This window comes from Mauremys reevesii, linkage group 3 (assembly GCF_016161935.1).
Source record: "Mauremys reevesii isolate NIE-2019 linkage group 3, ASM1616193v1, whole genome shotgun sequence".
In the NCBI taxonomy this organism is placed as follows: domain Eukaryota; kingdom Metazoa; phylum Chordata; order Testudines; family Geoemydidae; genus Mauremys; species Mauremys reevesii.
Genome location: NC_052625.1, coordinates 89,423,777 through 89,435,863, shown reverse-complemented (window position 1 = coordinate 89,435,863; position 12,087 = coordinate 89,423,777). Strand labels below are relative to the sequence as shown.

Below are 12,087 nucleotides of genomic sequence, written 5' to 3'. Positions count from 1 at the left end.
CAATGTCTGGGTTCTCAATATTCTATCTGGAAAAAAGGGTTCTAACCTGATCAACTTTATTAAAAACATCTAGTCTGATATATTAAAAATAGATCTCCAAGAGGATCCACTCTATAGTGTGTGGGGGGTGGAGGGGCGGGGGAATGTTAGCTGCATTCCCTTGTGTACGAAGCCTATTAATACCAAAGAAAATGACATTATGAATTTTACAATATCTGACATCCGAGACTGACACAGGAGGTACAGGAGCCTCCAAAGTGCCAGACAACAACAAAATGTCAACATAGATGTCTCCCAGATCTTTATCGCCCAGATGTTGGAACTATTGCTCAAGGAAAAAGAAAAGAGTTGAACAATGGAAAACAATTTCTAGAAGGGAATGAACAAACTGCATTGCTTTTATCTAGCCAAGCTGTGAGTTAAACAAAACAAAACCAATCCCATCCCCCACACACACAGAAAAAACCATATATATATTTTGGAACAAATTTCAGCTTTACAATTCTTAGAACAAATAAATGAATACTAGATTAATGGAGAATTTGAAAATTCTGAACTTGCAGCCACTGGTAATAAAGTGTAATGAATGAAAATTTTCCCTGAAAATTTGCAGTGAATTGTTTTGTTATATATTGAACTCAGGGTTGTTGGTTTTTTGTTTGTTGGTTTTTACTCATTTTAATAAGTAGCAGTACTGGAAAATACCCCCTAAAAAGAAAGAGTGTTGCAAACGTACTTTAAAAATCCAGATATATCTATTACTGTGCTTTAAAAGTAGAGGAGGAAAAATTGGGCTTATTCATTTTAAAATCAAATATTTATCTTCTGTTTTATTTAATATTGCTTTCTCAGTTATTGTAAGCTTCAGAAAAATTGTTAATCATGAGGGATTCATTAAAACACTTACAAAATTTTCTGAAGTAAAACTAACTTAACTAGATAAGTAGCACAATCCAAAGTGTTTTACAAAGGTTGGAAAACCTGTAACATTTACATAGTTTAAGTATGGATCCATAGACTGAGGTATTTCCATGGGAAAGATTATAGGAACTCCCTTAATCTATGTTCTTATCACTGTAGTATCAGAGCAGCTCCTTCTGAAGAAAAGTGCAGCCAAAGCACAAGTCAGTCAGTCAAATAGCACTACATCCATCTTCAATTATAGGACAATACAATTCATTGTAACCCATCCCACAAACACATGGGAAACAGTTCGTTCTTTCTTTCTTCTTAAAATTGCTGCTCAGCAGAATCCCACAATCAAATTAGTACAGTGCAGGCGTGCTGAGCAGAAAGAAGCTACCTACCATTAGGGGAATGGAGTCCTCTAAGTAGCAATTAGGAAATGGAAGGATGTTTTTTAACTATCAAGCAGTCAGAATAGACTGGTCATTGACTTATTTGCTTTGTTGAGAGCTGAAAGGGTCCCACCTTGTTCAGCAGATTCCAAGAACACGAGACAATAGATAGGTTGCTTTCTCAATAAGAGTATTTTTGATAGCTTACATTTTCTTCAGCTCCTTGAGGAGTATATAGTGAGTCTCGTCCAAACACTTTCACAGAAGCCTGGTTGCAGACATTTTAAGATTGACATCATGGCTCTATATAATGCTGCTAGCACTTCCACATATCCTTCAGTTCTGGCAAACCTCAGAAAGCATTAAGGTTCTCCAGAATATGTGGACACTGTGGAGGCACACTTATTTCAGATACTACAGTTGAATGCCTCCTCCTTTGGTTAGTGTGGAAGAATGCAGAGACAGTAATTCACAGAAAATAATTACTAGATTAAGAAATTAAACAGATTTACGTCATCTGTTCCTAATTGATATATTGGGACAGATACTGACCCTAATTATATTTTTATATAGTGCCTGGCATAATGCAGCCCAGAGTTGGCCGAGGCAGTTATGCATACCAAACATAAATGTTTAGTAATAAAAGTTGTACAGGCAACTTGATCTTACTTTTGATACTTACAAGCATTTCCCTATTTCGCATTGCGGTTTTCTAAAATTTAGAGGCCTCCAAGCTTGTGTGTGTGTATGCTATTCTATTCAAATTCTTATACCAGACCCATCACCATGGCAGTGGACATCATAAGCCAATTCTTTCTTTTGCTGCATATGTGTTGCTACCATTGAAATTAATAGGAATTTCACAAGTGTAGCTCTTGTCTATCAATGGAACTGTCTATTAGGGATGTATTCTACACTTTGTGCATGTATGGAAATAAAGTTAGCATTTAAGGAAGGTATCTATGCAAATCGAAAGGATACGTATTCCCTTAGTTTTTCCATGAATCTGTTTTATAGACACCTGCAGTTAGAATAAATGTTAAATATTTTTTGCTACCTTGATTGCAATTCTGAGCCTAGCTTATGAATCTAGGTGATGGCAGCAGAAGTGAAAATTTAGTTCTTTGAAGGCCTCTATGCATTCTCATTAATGGGACTCAGGACCTCTAGCACTGAGCTGTGGAATTGTATAGACACAGGGCCGCCCAGAGGGGGGGGCAAAGGGGGCAATTTGCCCCGGGCCCCGGGCTCCGCAGGGGCCCCCAAGAGAAGAGCGGAGGCTCCCGCCTCCGCCCCTCTCTGGGAGCCTCAGCGCATCAAGCGCCGAGACTCCGGCCGAGCCCCTGAGCCCCGCCCCGAGCGCCGCGGGGAGGGGGCGGGGCAGCTGCCTCCGCTCGGCGTGGAGCTCACAGCCCCGCCCCCTCACCACGCGGCTCTGAGCGGGACGGAGCTCAGGCCCTGCCGGTGACGCGCTCGGTAAGAGGCCGAGGTCGGGGCCGGGGAGAAGCCGGCCGGGGCCGGGGCCGGGCCAGGCGGGGTGGATGGAGAAGGTGGCCGGGGCCGGGCGGGGCGGGAGGAGAAGCGGGGGACGGGCGGGGTGGGAGCGGGACCCGGGGACGGGCGGGGGGTGGGGAGAAGCGGGACCCGCCGCCATCGAAGCGCAGCCCAGTCTTCGGCGGCGGGGGTCCCTTCTGTTCCGGGACCCGCCGCCGAAGTGCCCTGAAGTCCCGGGGCAGGGAGCCCCCCCCGCCACCGAATTACCGCCGAAGCGGGACCCGCCGCCGAAGCACAGCCCGGTCTTCTGCGGTAATTCGGTGGCGGGGGGTCCCCGCCACGGGTCTTCGGGGCACTTTGGCGGCGGGTCCCGGAAGGGAAGGGCCCCGCGCCGCGAAAACCCCGGGCCCCCGGAATCCTCTGGGCGGCCCTGTATAGACAAGCCACATCCACTGGGGGGAAGTGGGGTGCAGTTGCACTCTTTCACTAGGATGATATAATTGGCTCAGTCTATATACAGGAGCATGCTGCCTGGCCCACCTCAATTCCTTCTCTGCTGATACCTAATGGAACTACCTCTCTTGTCTCTGAGGGTAGTTAGCCTGTTGTCGTCAAATAGTTTGTTAGTTAGCTAGCTAGAACTCTTGGCCTTTGGTTATCATGTTGGGTCCTGAAACCTCTACAGGATTTAAAAGATATGCAACATGCTCAGCTATATACCCTGCAGCTGGATTTGGTGCCTGGTGTGCTTGGGAGAATTGCACATTTTATCCCATTGCACTATTTGCCTAGCTTTTACTCCTCAGACATAAAAGAACAGGCAGCTCAGGCCAGGCTACATGCACATTTGTCTTTGGTAAGCCTCCCGATCATCCTGATATTCCTGTGGAAACTTTGAGGTGCACTTCTGTGCAGAGGTCTTCTGTAAAGAAGCTTAAGCTGCACAAAGACCAGTGATGCTCAGACCTCAGTGGTTCAGGAGCCAAATTAGCGATCAACATTACAAAAGAGCTACGGTAGTGTGAATGCATTGTTTTATTTGCTACAGTACTATATATTCATATTTAAACAGTATTAACAGGAAATATTTTGTGTGTGTATATTTTATTTATATATATATATACACACACACACACTACACACATACACTCACAGCAAAGGGGATGGATCACTTGATGATTTCCTGTTCTGTTCATTTCCACTGAAGCACCTGGCACTGGCCACTGTCAGAAGACAGGACACTGGGCTAGATGGACCATTGGTCTGACCCAATATGACCGTTCTTGTGTTCTTACATTCAAAATGACTGACCAAGTATTATTATTTTATCAATTACAATTAGTTATTAACATAGTAAAAGCATCCTGATTGGTTAATAACTTTGATTAATAATTAAATCTCAGTGTTTTAATATGTGCTACAAAGAGCCTCAGCAGACACATTAAAGAGCCACTTCCAGCTCCCAAGCCTCAATTTGAGTATCACTGACCTTGACACTCCTGCCTCAGCACCGCCCTTGATGTTGGGCCTAAGGCTAGGGTTGCCAACTCTCCAGGATTGTGATAGTCTCCAGAAGTTAAAGATTATTCTTTAATTAAAGATTATGTCATGATGAAACCTCTAGGAATACGTCCGATCAAAATTGGCAACCCTAAGGTCCACCTCCTCAAAAGCTAACACCTACAGCAGCTGAGCTTCCCACTCAACTCTGTCCAGTACTGCAAACTCCATCTAGACAGTCCACACCAGTACCATGTTACGTATCAGAAATACTGTCAGGAGGAACAATTCCTTTGAGACCATTAGAATTGACACTGGTTGATGCCATAACCGAAAGGCATGCTTCCACATCTCTGGTGACTCTGCTACAGGGAAAAAGGAGAAGAGGTAGCATTCCAACTCACAAACGGTGTCCTAGGAAAAGAATAAGAGAGGAGGCATTGTTCTCTTTCTATCACTGGCATGGTTTCTTCAAGGACTCCTTACAGATGCCAATGCCAGCTTTGGCCCACACGCCTCCATCTGAGACTCCAGTTTTGTAGACACATCACTGGTGTGTGTCCCTCCAGTGCCATCAATTTCTCTTTTTTTGTGGAAACCCATCAAAGCTATTAGCTTTGCCTCCACTGCTTGATCACACAATAGCATTTTCCTCTGACTTCAATTCAAAACATTCTGGAGGAACATGGGTTCCTCTCAGAACCAGCCATGCAAGTGCTCCTGATCCACTCAAAAGGAGCCCCGTCGCTTTCCTTCAAAAAAGACTGTCAGGACAGAAAGATATTAGGAAGGATCCTAATCAATTACTCATGTTGCCCTTCATTTAGTAGTCCATGAAGGCTCTTTTAGATTATTTTGATTGTTGGGTATTGGAGACCATAAACAATGGTTATATAATCCAGTTTCATACAGGCCTCCTCCACTCTTCTCTCACCCCCAAACCTCCTTTGGGGACCCCTCTTGTGAAAAACTCCTATTGGAAGATATAAGCTCCCTTCTTCAAAAGGACCAATAGCAAGGAAAAGGGTTTTACTCCAGATGTTTCCTAAAATCTAAGAAGGGGGACTGCCTAAAGCCCATCCTGGATCTCAGAAACTTCAATGGGTACATAAAGACTTTCAAGTTCAGGATGCTAACACTGGGGGACATCATCCCATGTCTGTTCAAGGGGAATTGGTGTAAACCACTTAACTTGTAGGACATTTGCTTCCATGTAATAATAAAACTCACCCACATCAAGTACCTTTGATTTTGTGGGGTAGAAAATCACTTCCAATTTCATGTACTCCTGTTTGCTCTGGCCACGGCACTGGATGTATTTGCAAAATGCCTTTCAGTAGTTGCAGCACATCACAGACACAAGGGCATATTCATGTACCCTTACCAGGATAATTTGGCTACAAAAGGCCAGCTTGCTAAACAGTCTTTCTTCTGGAGCTTAATACATTTGAAACCTTCTGCAGTCTCTAGAGCTCATCAGTTGGGAGAAGTTCTCATGTGAGCCTACACAGAGAATCACCTTTATGAGGTTGGTCCTGGACTCCACTCAGGTGAGGGCCTTCCTCCTGGAAGATAAATTTCTGAAAATAAGATACTGTGGTGCGGCTTTGCCGCAGTTTGTCCCTTGGCGGGGCTGTGGGGTATTCCACCGCCTCGCTCTAGTTCACTGTCCGTTGGCTCTGCGGTCGTGGGGAATAATGCACACTCGGTTAAGAGCTCAGGCCCTTGGAGCAGGGGCTGAATCAATAGTCAAATGGCGGCCCAGGCCCTAGGTCAGGACGGGGCAGCCAGCAAACAGTCAGAGACTCAGGCCTTTAAGCAGGGACTGAGTCAGCAGTTCAATAGTAGCCCAGGCCCTAGGTCAGGGCGGGGCAGCAAACAAACAGGCAGCAGGAGGTCCTAGCTTCTCCAGGCCAGGGAAAAGGGGTAGTCTGCCACCCAAGGAGTGGGAGACAGGGGGGACGCAGGCCCTCCCACTCCACTGCGTCTCAGCCCGGGGCCCTAGCAGCCTCAGAAACTCGCTGCTGTCAGTGGGGATCCTGGCCGCAACACACTGACATAGGCTCTGGCAGTGTTACAGCCAGACTGGGGTTGGCTGCCCTCGGGCTACTTCCACACTCCCCCTCGTAGGGTACCTGGGTGGTGCTAGCGTCCTCGGCTGTCTCAAACCCCATCGACTCCTCTGGATACGCAGCGAAGGGCAGGCTCGGCTCCTCCTCGGGGTAGCTGGCACGGGGCAGGCTCAGCTCTTCCTCGGGGTAGCTAGGAAGGAGCATGCTTGGCCAGTCCTCCTCAGGGTAGTGAGCGAGGGGTCGGTTTGGCCAGTCCTCCTCGGGGTAGTGAGCCAGGGGTAGGCTCGGCTGGGCTCAGGCCGGCTGCGGGCTGCTGCTGTCTCCCAAGAAGGAGCTCGGCCACAGACGTCTGGTCTCTGCGGCTGCTGGTTCTCAACTGAGCTCTGCAGGTGAGCTTTTATACTTCCGGGTCTGCGCTGTGACCTCTGAGGGGTGGGTGCAGGACCTAGTGGCTCAGCCCACGTTGGTGTCAGGGGAGGTCCATCCCTCGGTGGGGCTGTGGGGTATCCCACCGCCTCGCTACAGATACTTTCTGCAAACTTGCAGGGATCAACCTGTGCAAACACACTTTTTCCTAAAGCTTATGGATCTCATGACCTCATCAACTTACATGATAACTTTTCCTCGCCTAAGAATGAGGCCCTTTAACTTTAGGTTGCATGTCATTACAGACTGATTGTACACAGCCTGAAAAGGAGTGTTTCAACAGCTACCCTTGTGCAAGTTCAGAGACAATGTACTCCAGGGGCAACTGTTCAGTCTTCTATCACACTGTTACAATCGTCACAAATGCCTCCAGCCTCAGTTGGGGTGCTGATTGCCAAGACCTCTGTGTACATGGACAGTGGAACATTTTGGAGTCCAAACTCCACATCAGTGTCCTGGAACTCAGAGTGGTGTGAGAAGTCCTAATGGCCTTCCACACAACATCAAATGGTACAGGTACTTACAGCCAATACTGTGGCTAGGTATTAGATCAACAAGCAGGGAGGAACACACTCCTGTGTATGGTGGCTATGGTTTATCCACCATCGTATTTGCCATAAAGCAGTACACCAATCAAAGGAAGAGAACGTATAGGCAGAAGCACTCAGAAGGAGGTTGTATGATCTGCACTAATGGTCCCCGAGCCAATAACAGCCTCACTTTTACTCAGGTAGGGATAACTAAATATCTGATCTCTCAGTCCCTGTCCTCAAAGGAAATCCACGCAACACATTCAAAAGATAAGCCTGGGACCTTAAATTCATAATTCCGCTGGACATTAAAAAACATGGACTTAATAGAGGCACTGGTTCATTACAACAATTTGTAACATAACCTACTGCCTGTTAATCCTTAATTGCCCACTTAATTTTAAGTGGTCCCTTACATTGTGAAACCCTTATGCTTCACAATGTGATCCACCTCACATTTTCCCCTGACCTGAGGAAGATCTCTGAAGCTCAAAAGTTTGTCCTTTTCCGCAACAACTAAAGAGTTAATACCATTACAAGAGGGCATACCTGCAATTTTAGAATATCTATTGTACTTGAAATCACCGGGGTTAGCAGTAACTTCCCTCAAGGGTCATTTGGCAGCTAAATTGGTTTACCATAACTTGGTCAGGGTTAATCCTATATTATCTCACCCCACAGTTTCATGTTTTCTGAAGGGACTAATGCCTTTCCCCATGAGAGAACTTCCTCCTACCTAGGACTTGAATGTAGTACTTACTATACTTATGTGTCCTCCCTATGAGCCACTGACCCAGGCACCCTTAGAACATCTGTCTATCACAACAGAGCTCTTAATCTCCTCTGCAAGCAGTTTTAGTGAGCTCAGTGCCTGGATGGCCATTCCATCCTACGTGGTAGTACACAGAGAGAAAATTGTCATGGGACCTCACCCTAGTTTTATGCCTAAAGTTATCTCAGATTTTTACCTGTCACAATCTGTGTCCCTTCCCATTTTCTTCCTCAGATCTCATGCTCACCAGAGGAGTCTCGTGAAAGAGCTTTGCAAAGCAGCAACATGGAGTTCAGTCCGTTTTTTCATTAAGCACGAGTCATTGGACTTGGCATTGTGTACTGGTGCTCAATTTGATAGAGCAGTGCTGTAGTCCATTTTTTCCTAGAACTCCTTGCCCACCATACTCTGATGGGGGCACTGTTTGCTAATCTCCCATTAGTGGGAATGCACAGAGGCCTTAAAAGAAGAAATATAGGTTACTTACTGGTAAGTGGTAGTCTTCAAGAGTTGTTTCTGTGCATTCACACTACCCAACCACCTTCTCCTCTACCTAGGCATTCTTTGTGTTTCAGCACTCCTCAGGCTAGGGAGAAGGAACTGAAGTAGGCTGAGGTGTGCATTGTCTTCTATAGACAGTATCGATGATGTCATCTTACCATGAGAGCACTACTGCATCCTGCAGTGGATGTGGCTTTCATATATAGTTCCATAGCTCAATGCCAGAGATGTTAAATGCCATTAGTGTGAATGCACAAAGGCAGTTCTAGAAAAACAACAATTACTAGTAAACTTTGATTTTTTTTCCAAATATTTACAAATAATGTGTGATCTGCAGTTCATGAACACTTGACAGTGTATACAGACAATATATCAGTTATGATAGTTTTATCTAACTGACATCTGTGTCATGAAAGGTGGTGTCATCAATTATTTTTTCAAGCTTATTTCAGAAATATTTTGTTTAAAAATATTGGTCTTATTTCTTGTAAGAAGAAAAAAGCTATCATTTTATATTGGCTTTGCACAGGTGTAAACATTTACATAACATGCAGACCAGAGGAGAATCAGACCCATTCACTTTATAGTATTATATGTGGCAGTTGCTCCCAAAATGTGGAATTTTGGGAATAAGCAGTATAACAGGAGGACTTTTGCAAAAACAATAAATATTTTTCAAATATGTCATTCTGAAATAAAAAAGGGAAAGCAAACATTTCTTTTCTGTTATTAAAACCAAGAAGGAACTGAGACAAAAGGTATTTATGAAATGTCATAAGACTGAAAGCAAAGAGAAAATTCAGCTGCAACTACTAAAAAATCTCAAGTAGGCAAGACAGAATCTTTCTTTTTTCGTATCAGAATGTGTGTCTTTTAAAATAAGCCTACACGGTTTTTTTTCTCTCCCTACAGACATTTGCCTCATTGTACTAGATCTCAGAATAGCAGGAATTGTTAATTGAAATGAATAAAATGATAGCTAAGCAAATGGGTGCGAACTCACAAACAGGCTAATTGTTGCACTAGAATGTGTCTGTTGTCAACCTTCACAGGTTGTCTTGCAGTTCCATTGGCCCCAGTGATACTTACTGAGGATTTCTTTTTATTATTTATTTATTTTATTATTTATTTGGACCAGACTAGTAACACAGGCAGCATGAGAGAATAATGAGCTGCATTCTTGGGGTTAGTGAGGAGTCAGCAGAAGTTGTGGGAACAAATAACAATCAGACAAGGCAGTGTTTTATAATGTCGAGGCCACAATCCATCATCTCTGGGATCTTTCAGAGCTGGGCTAATAAAGGCCCACTTACAATCCCCAACAGAGTATAGTTTAATTAAATTTGTCCATTAGAGGACTTCTCTCCCTCCCTTTTACATTCTAAAAATTAATTCTTCTGCTTTCTGCCTGTCTTTCTTTCTACATCACAGATGCATTGAACCTTCGTAACCGACAGGTCATCTGCATCACGCTCAAAGTCCTCCAGCACCTGGTAGTGTCAGCTGACATGGTGGGGGAAGCCTTGGTGCCCTATTATCGTCAAATCCTCCCCATCCTAAACATCTTTAAGAATATGAATGGTGAGTTATCCTACTAGTCACTGTGTCTTTCAACCCTAAGGCAAAATGGGGCTTGAGGCAGTGTTAATTAACAATGTAGTTAGGATTTATTACTGCATATAAACCCAGATCCATTTGGAGCTCTAAATAATGTAACCCCCACTGCTGTTCCCTAGGGATGCAGTAAAATTAACAATTTCATTTATTACTCCTTGCATGTACAGCTTATTTAACACAGTACAAAAGCACTGAAGCAGTTCTGTAATCTTCCAATAATTAAACTGTAAAGTTTTGTAATAGTCTTTTGACTACATTAATAGATTGCAAAGGTTTTTTCTTTTCTTTTCAACATGGTAATTTTAAGTTCACTATTTTAATCCTGTTCTGGGTTCTCCTCACCAGTAAAGTTCATTCTTACCCATTATTGCTTTTTGGTTTAGGAGAGAATAAAAAGAAAATTATTAACCAGTTTAGTAGTTTGACAGACAAGAGAAATTATCTCTAGCAAAGCAGTGAAGTTTGGAGTTATTGTTGCACAGTTAACAGGTTTTACTATGGAAGAAATTTAGAACCACTTCATGCTCCATACTCTTGAGTAAGTTGTTTTATTTGTAATGCAAAATTCCATGGCCAGTTTTGTCTTAAAAAATAATAATAATAAAGTACTGCATGGAGTATTATTACACCATTCTCACAAACCTGAACCAAACTGCTATCTCCAAAATGTCTTGTTCCTGTAGTAAACCTCTTGGCATATTATCTGTTCAATCACTTATTAAGTTATTGACTTCAAAGTTTTATGCTATTCACGTGCACTACTGTAGGTTAAAATATGTTAATCTCTAACAACCATGCTGATAAAGGTTATAATGTAGACAGGGTGTCTATGAAACTCATGCTATTTCAGTGCTTAGCCACTGGGCTACCTCCTCCATATATTACCAAATATTGCCTTATATTTGTCTGGGGTTTGGTTTTGTTCTTTCTTAACTTTTTATTAAGACAAAGTTATAATAAAATGTTAACATACTAAATCGTACATTGTTTATTTGGGATCAACATAATATTCAAAGCATCTGGCTAACGAGTCTAGTTTGCTGGCTGGGGAGCCCTGGTTCTCTGGGTATGCTGAAAAGGGATGGCCAGATTTCTTAATACCCGTCTTCTTTTTGGCACGTCTCTTGTGTATTTGGTGTGAAAGTTTGCCCATTACAAGGACCATCTGTATTTTATTATACCACAGAAGAAGGAGTCAAATTTTTCCAATAATGTGCAATACAGAGTCTAGTTGCTAACAGTAAAAAATAAATAAATTTGTTCAGTTTTAAATGTAGATCCTTTACTGGAGCATTAAGTAAGACGGTCAGGGGATCTCTAGAAAGCCAGCATTTAGTCATAAAATGAATCTCTTTAATAATTTTCTCCCCAAACCAACTAATTCCAAACACAACCACCCTATGTAAATATGTTCCCTTTTCCTGCAACCCTTCCAAGAGAACACCTCCCCAGTAGCAAAAATATTATGCATCTTAACTGGAGTCAAATACCATCTATAGCAGTGGTGGGCAACCTGCGGCATGTCCGGGTCATCCGCTGGCGGGCTGCGAGACAGTTTGTTTACATTGACTGACCGTCCACAGGCACGGCCATCCGCAGCTCCCAGTTGCCACAGTTCGCCATTCACGGCCAACGGGAGCTGCCTGCACCACTTCCCCCAGCTCCCGTTGGCCAGGAGCAGTGAACTGCGGCCACTGGGAGCTGTGGGCAGACATGCCTGCGGACAGTCAGTCAATGTAAACAAACTGTCTTGCGGCCCGCCATCAGATTATCCTGATGGGCTGCAGGTGGCCCACCACTGATCTATACAGTACATTTTCTTATTTATTTTTTAACTCTTTTTGAGAAATGCAAAAATGTCTGTCCAGAGACTCTAA

At 43.8% G+C, this 12,087-nt stretch overlaps 1 protein-coding gene across 4 annotated transcripts in view; it reads left to right on the top strand.

Moving 5' to 3' along the window:
* Positions 1-12,087, top strand: part of PACRG (parkin coregulated) — a 473,656-nt gene that overhangs the window by 301,881 nt on the left and 159,688 nt on the right. For 3 of the 4 annotated variants that reach the window (XM_039529624.1, XM_039529626.1, XM_039529623.1), the window contains exon 5: positions 10,025-10,174. The exons of the other annotated variant lie outside the window; for it this stretch is intronic. In XM_039529624.1, the coding sequence (XP_039385558.1) occupies positions 10,025-10,174 (150 nt within the window). The remainder of the gene's footprint in view (positions 1-10,024; positions 10,175-12,087) is intronic. 4 annotated transcript variants of the gene reach the window in all.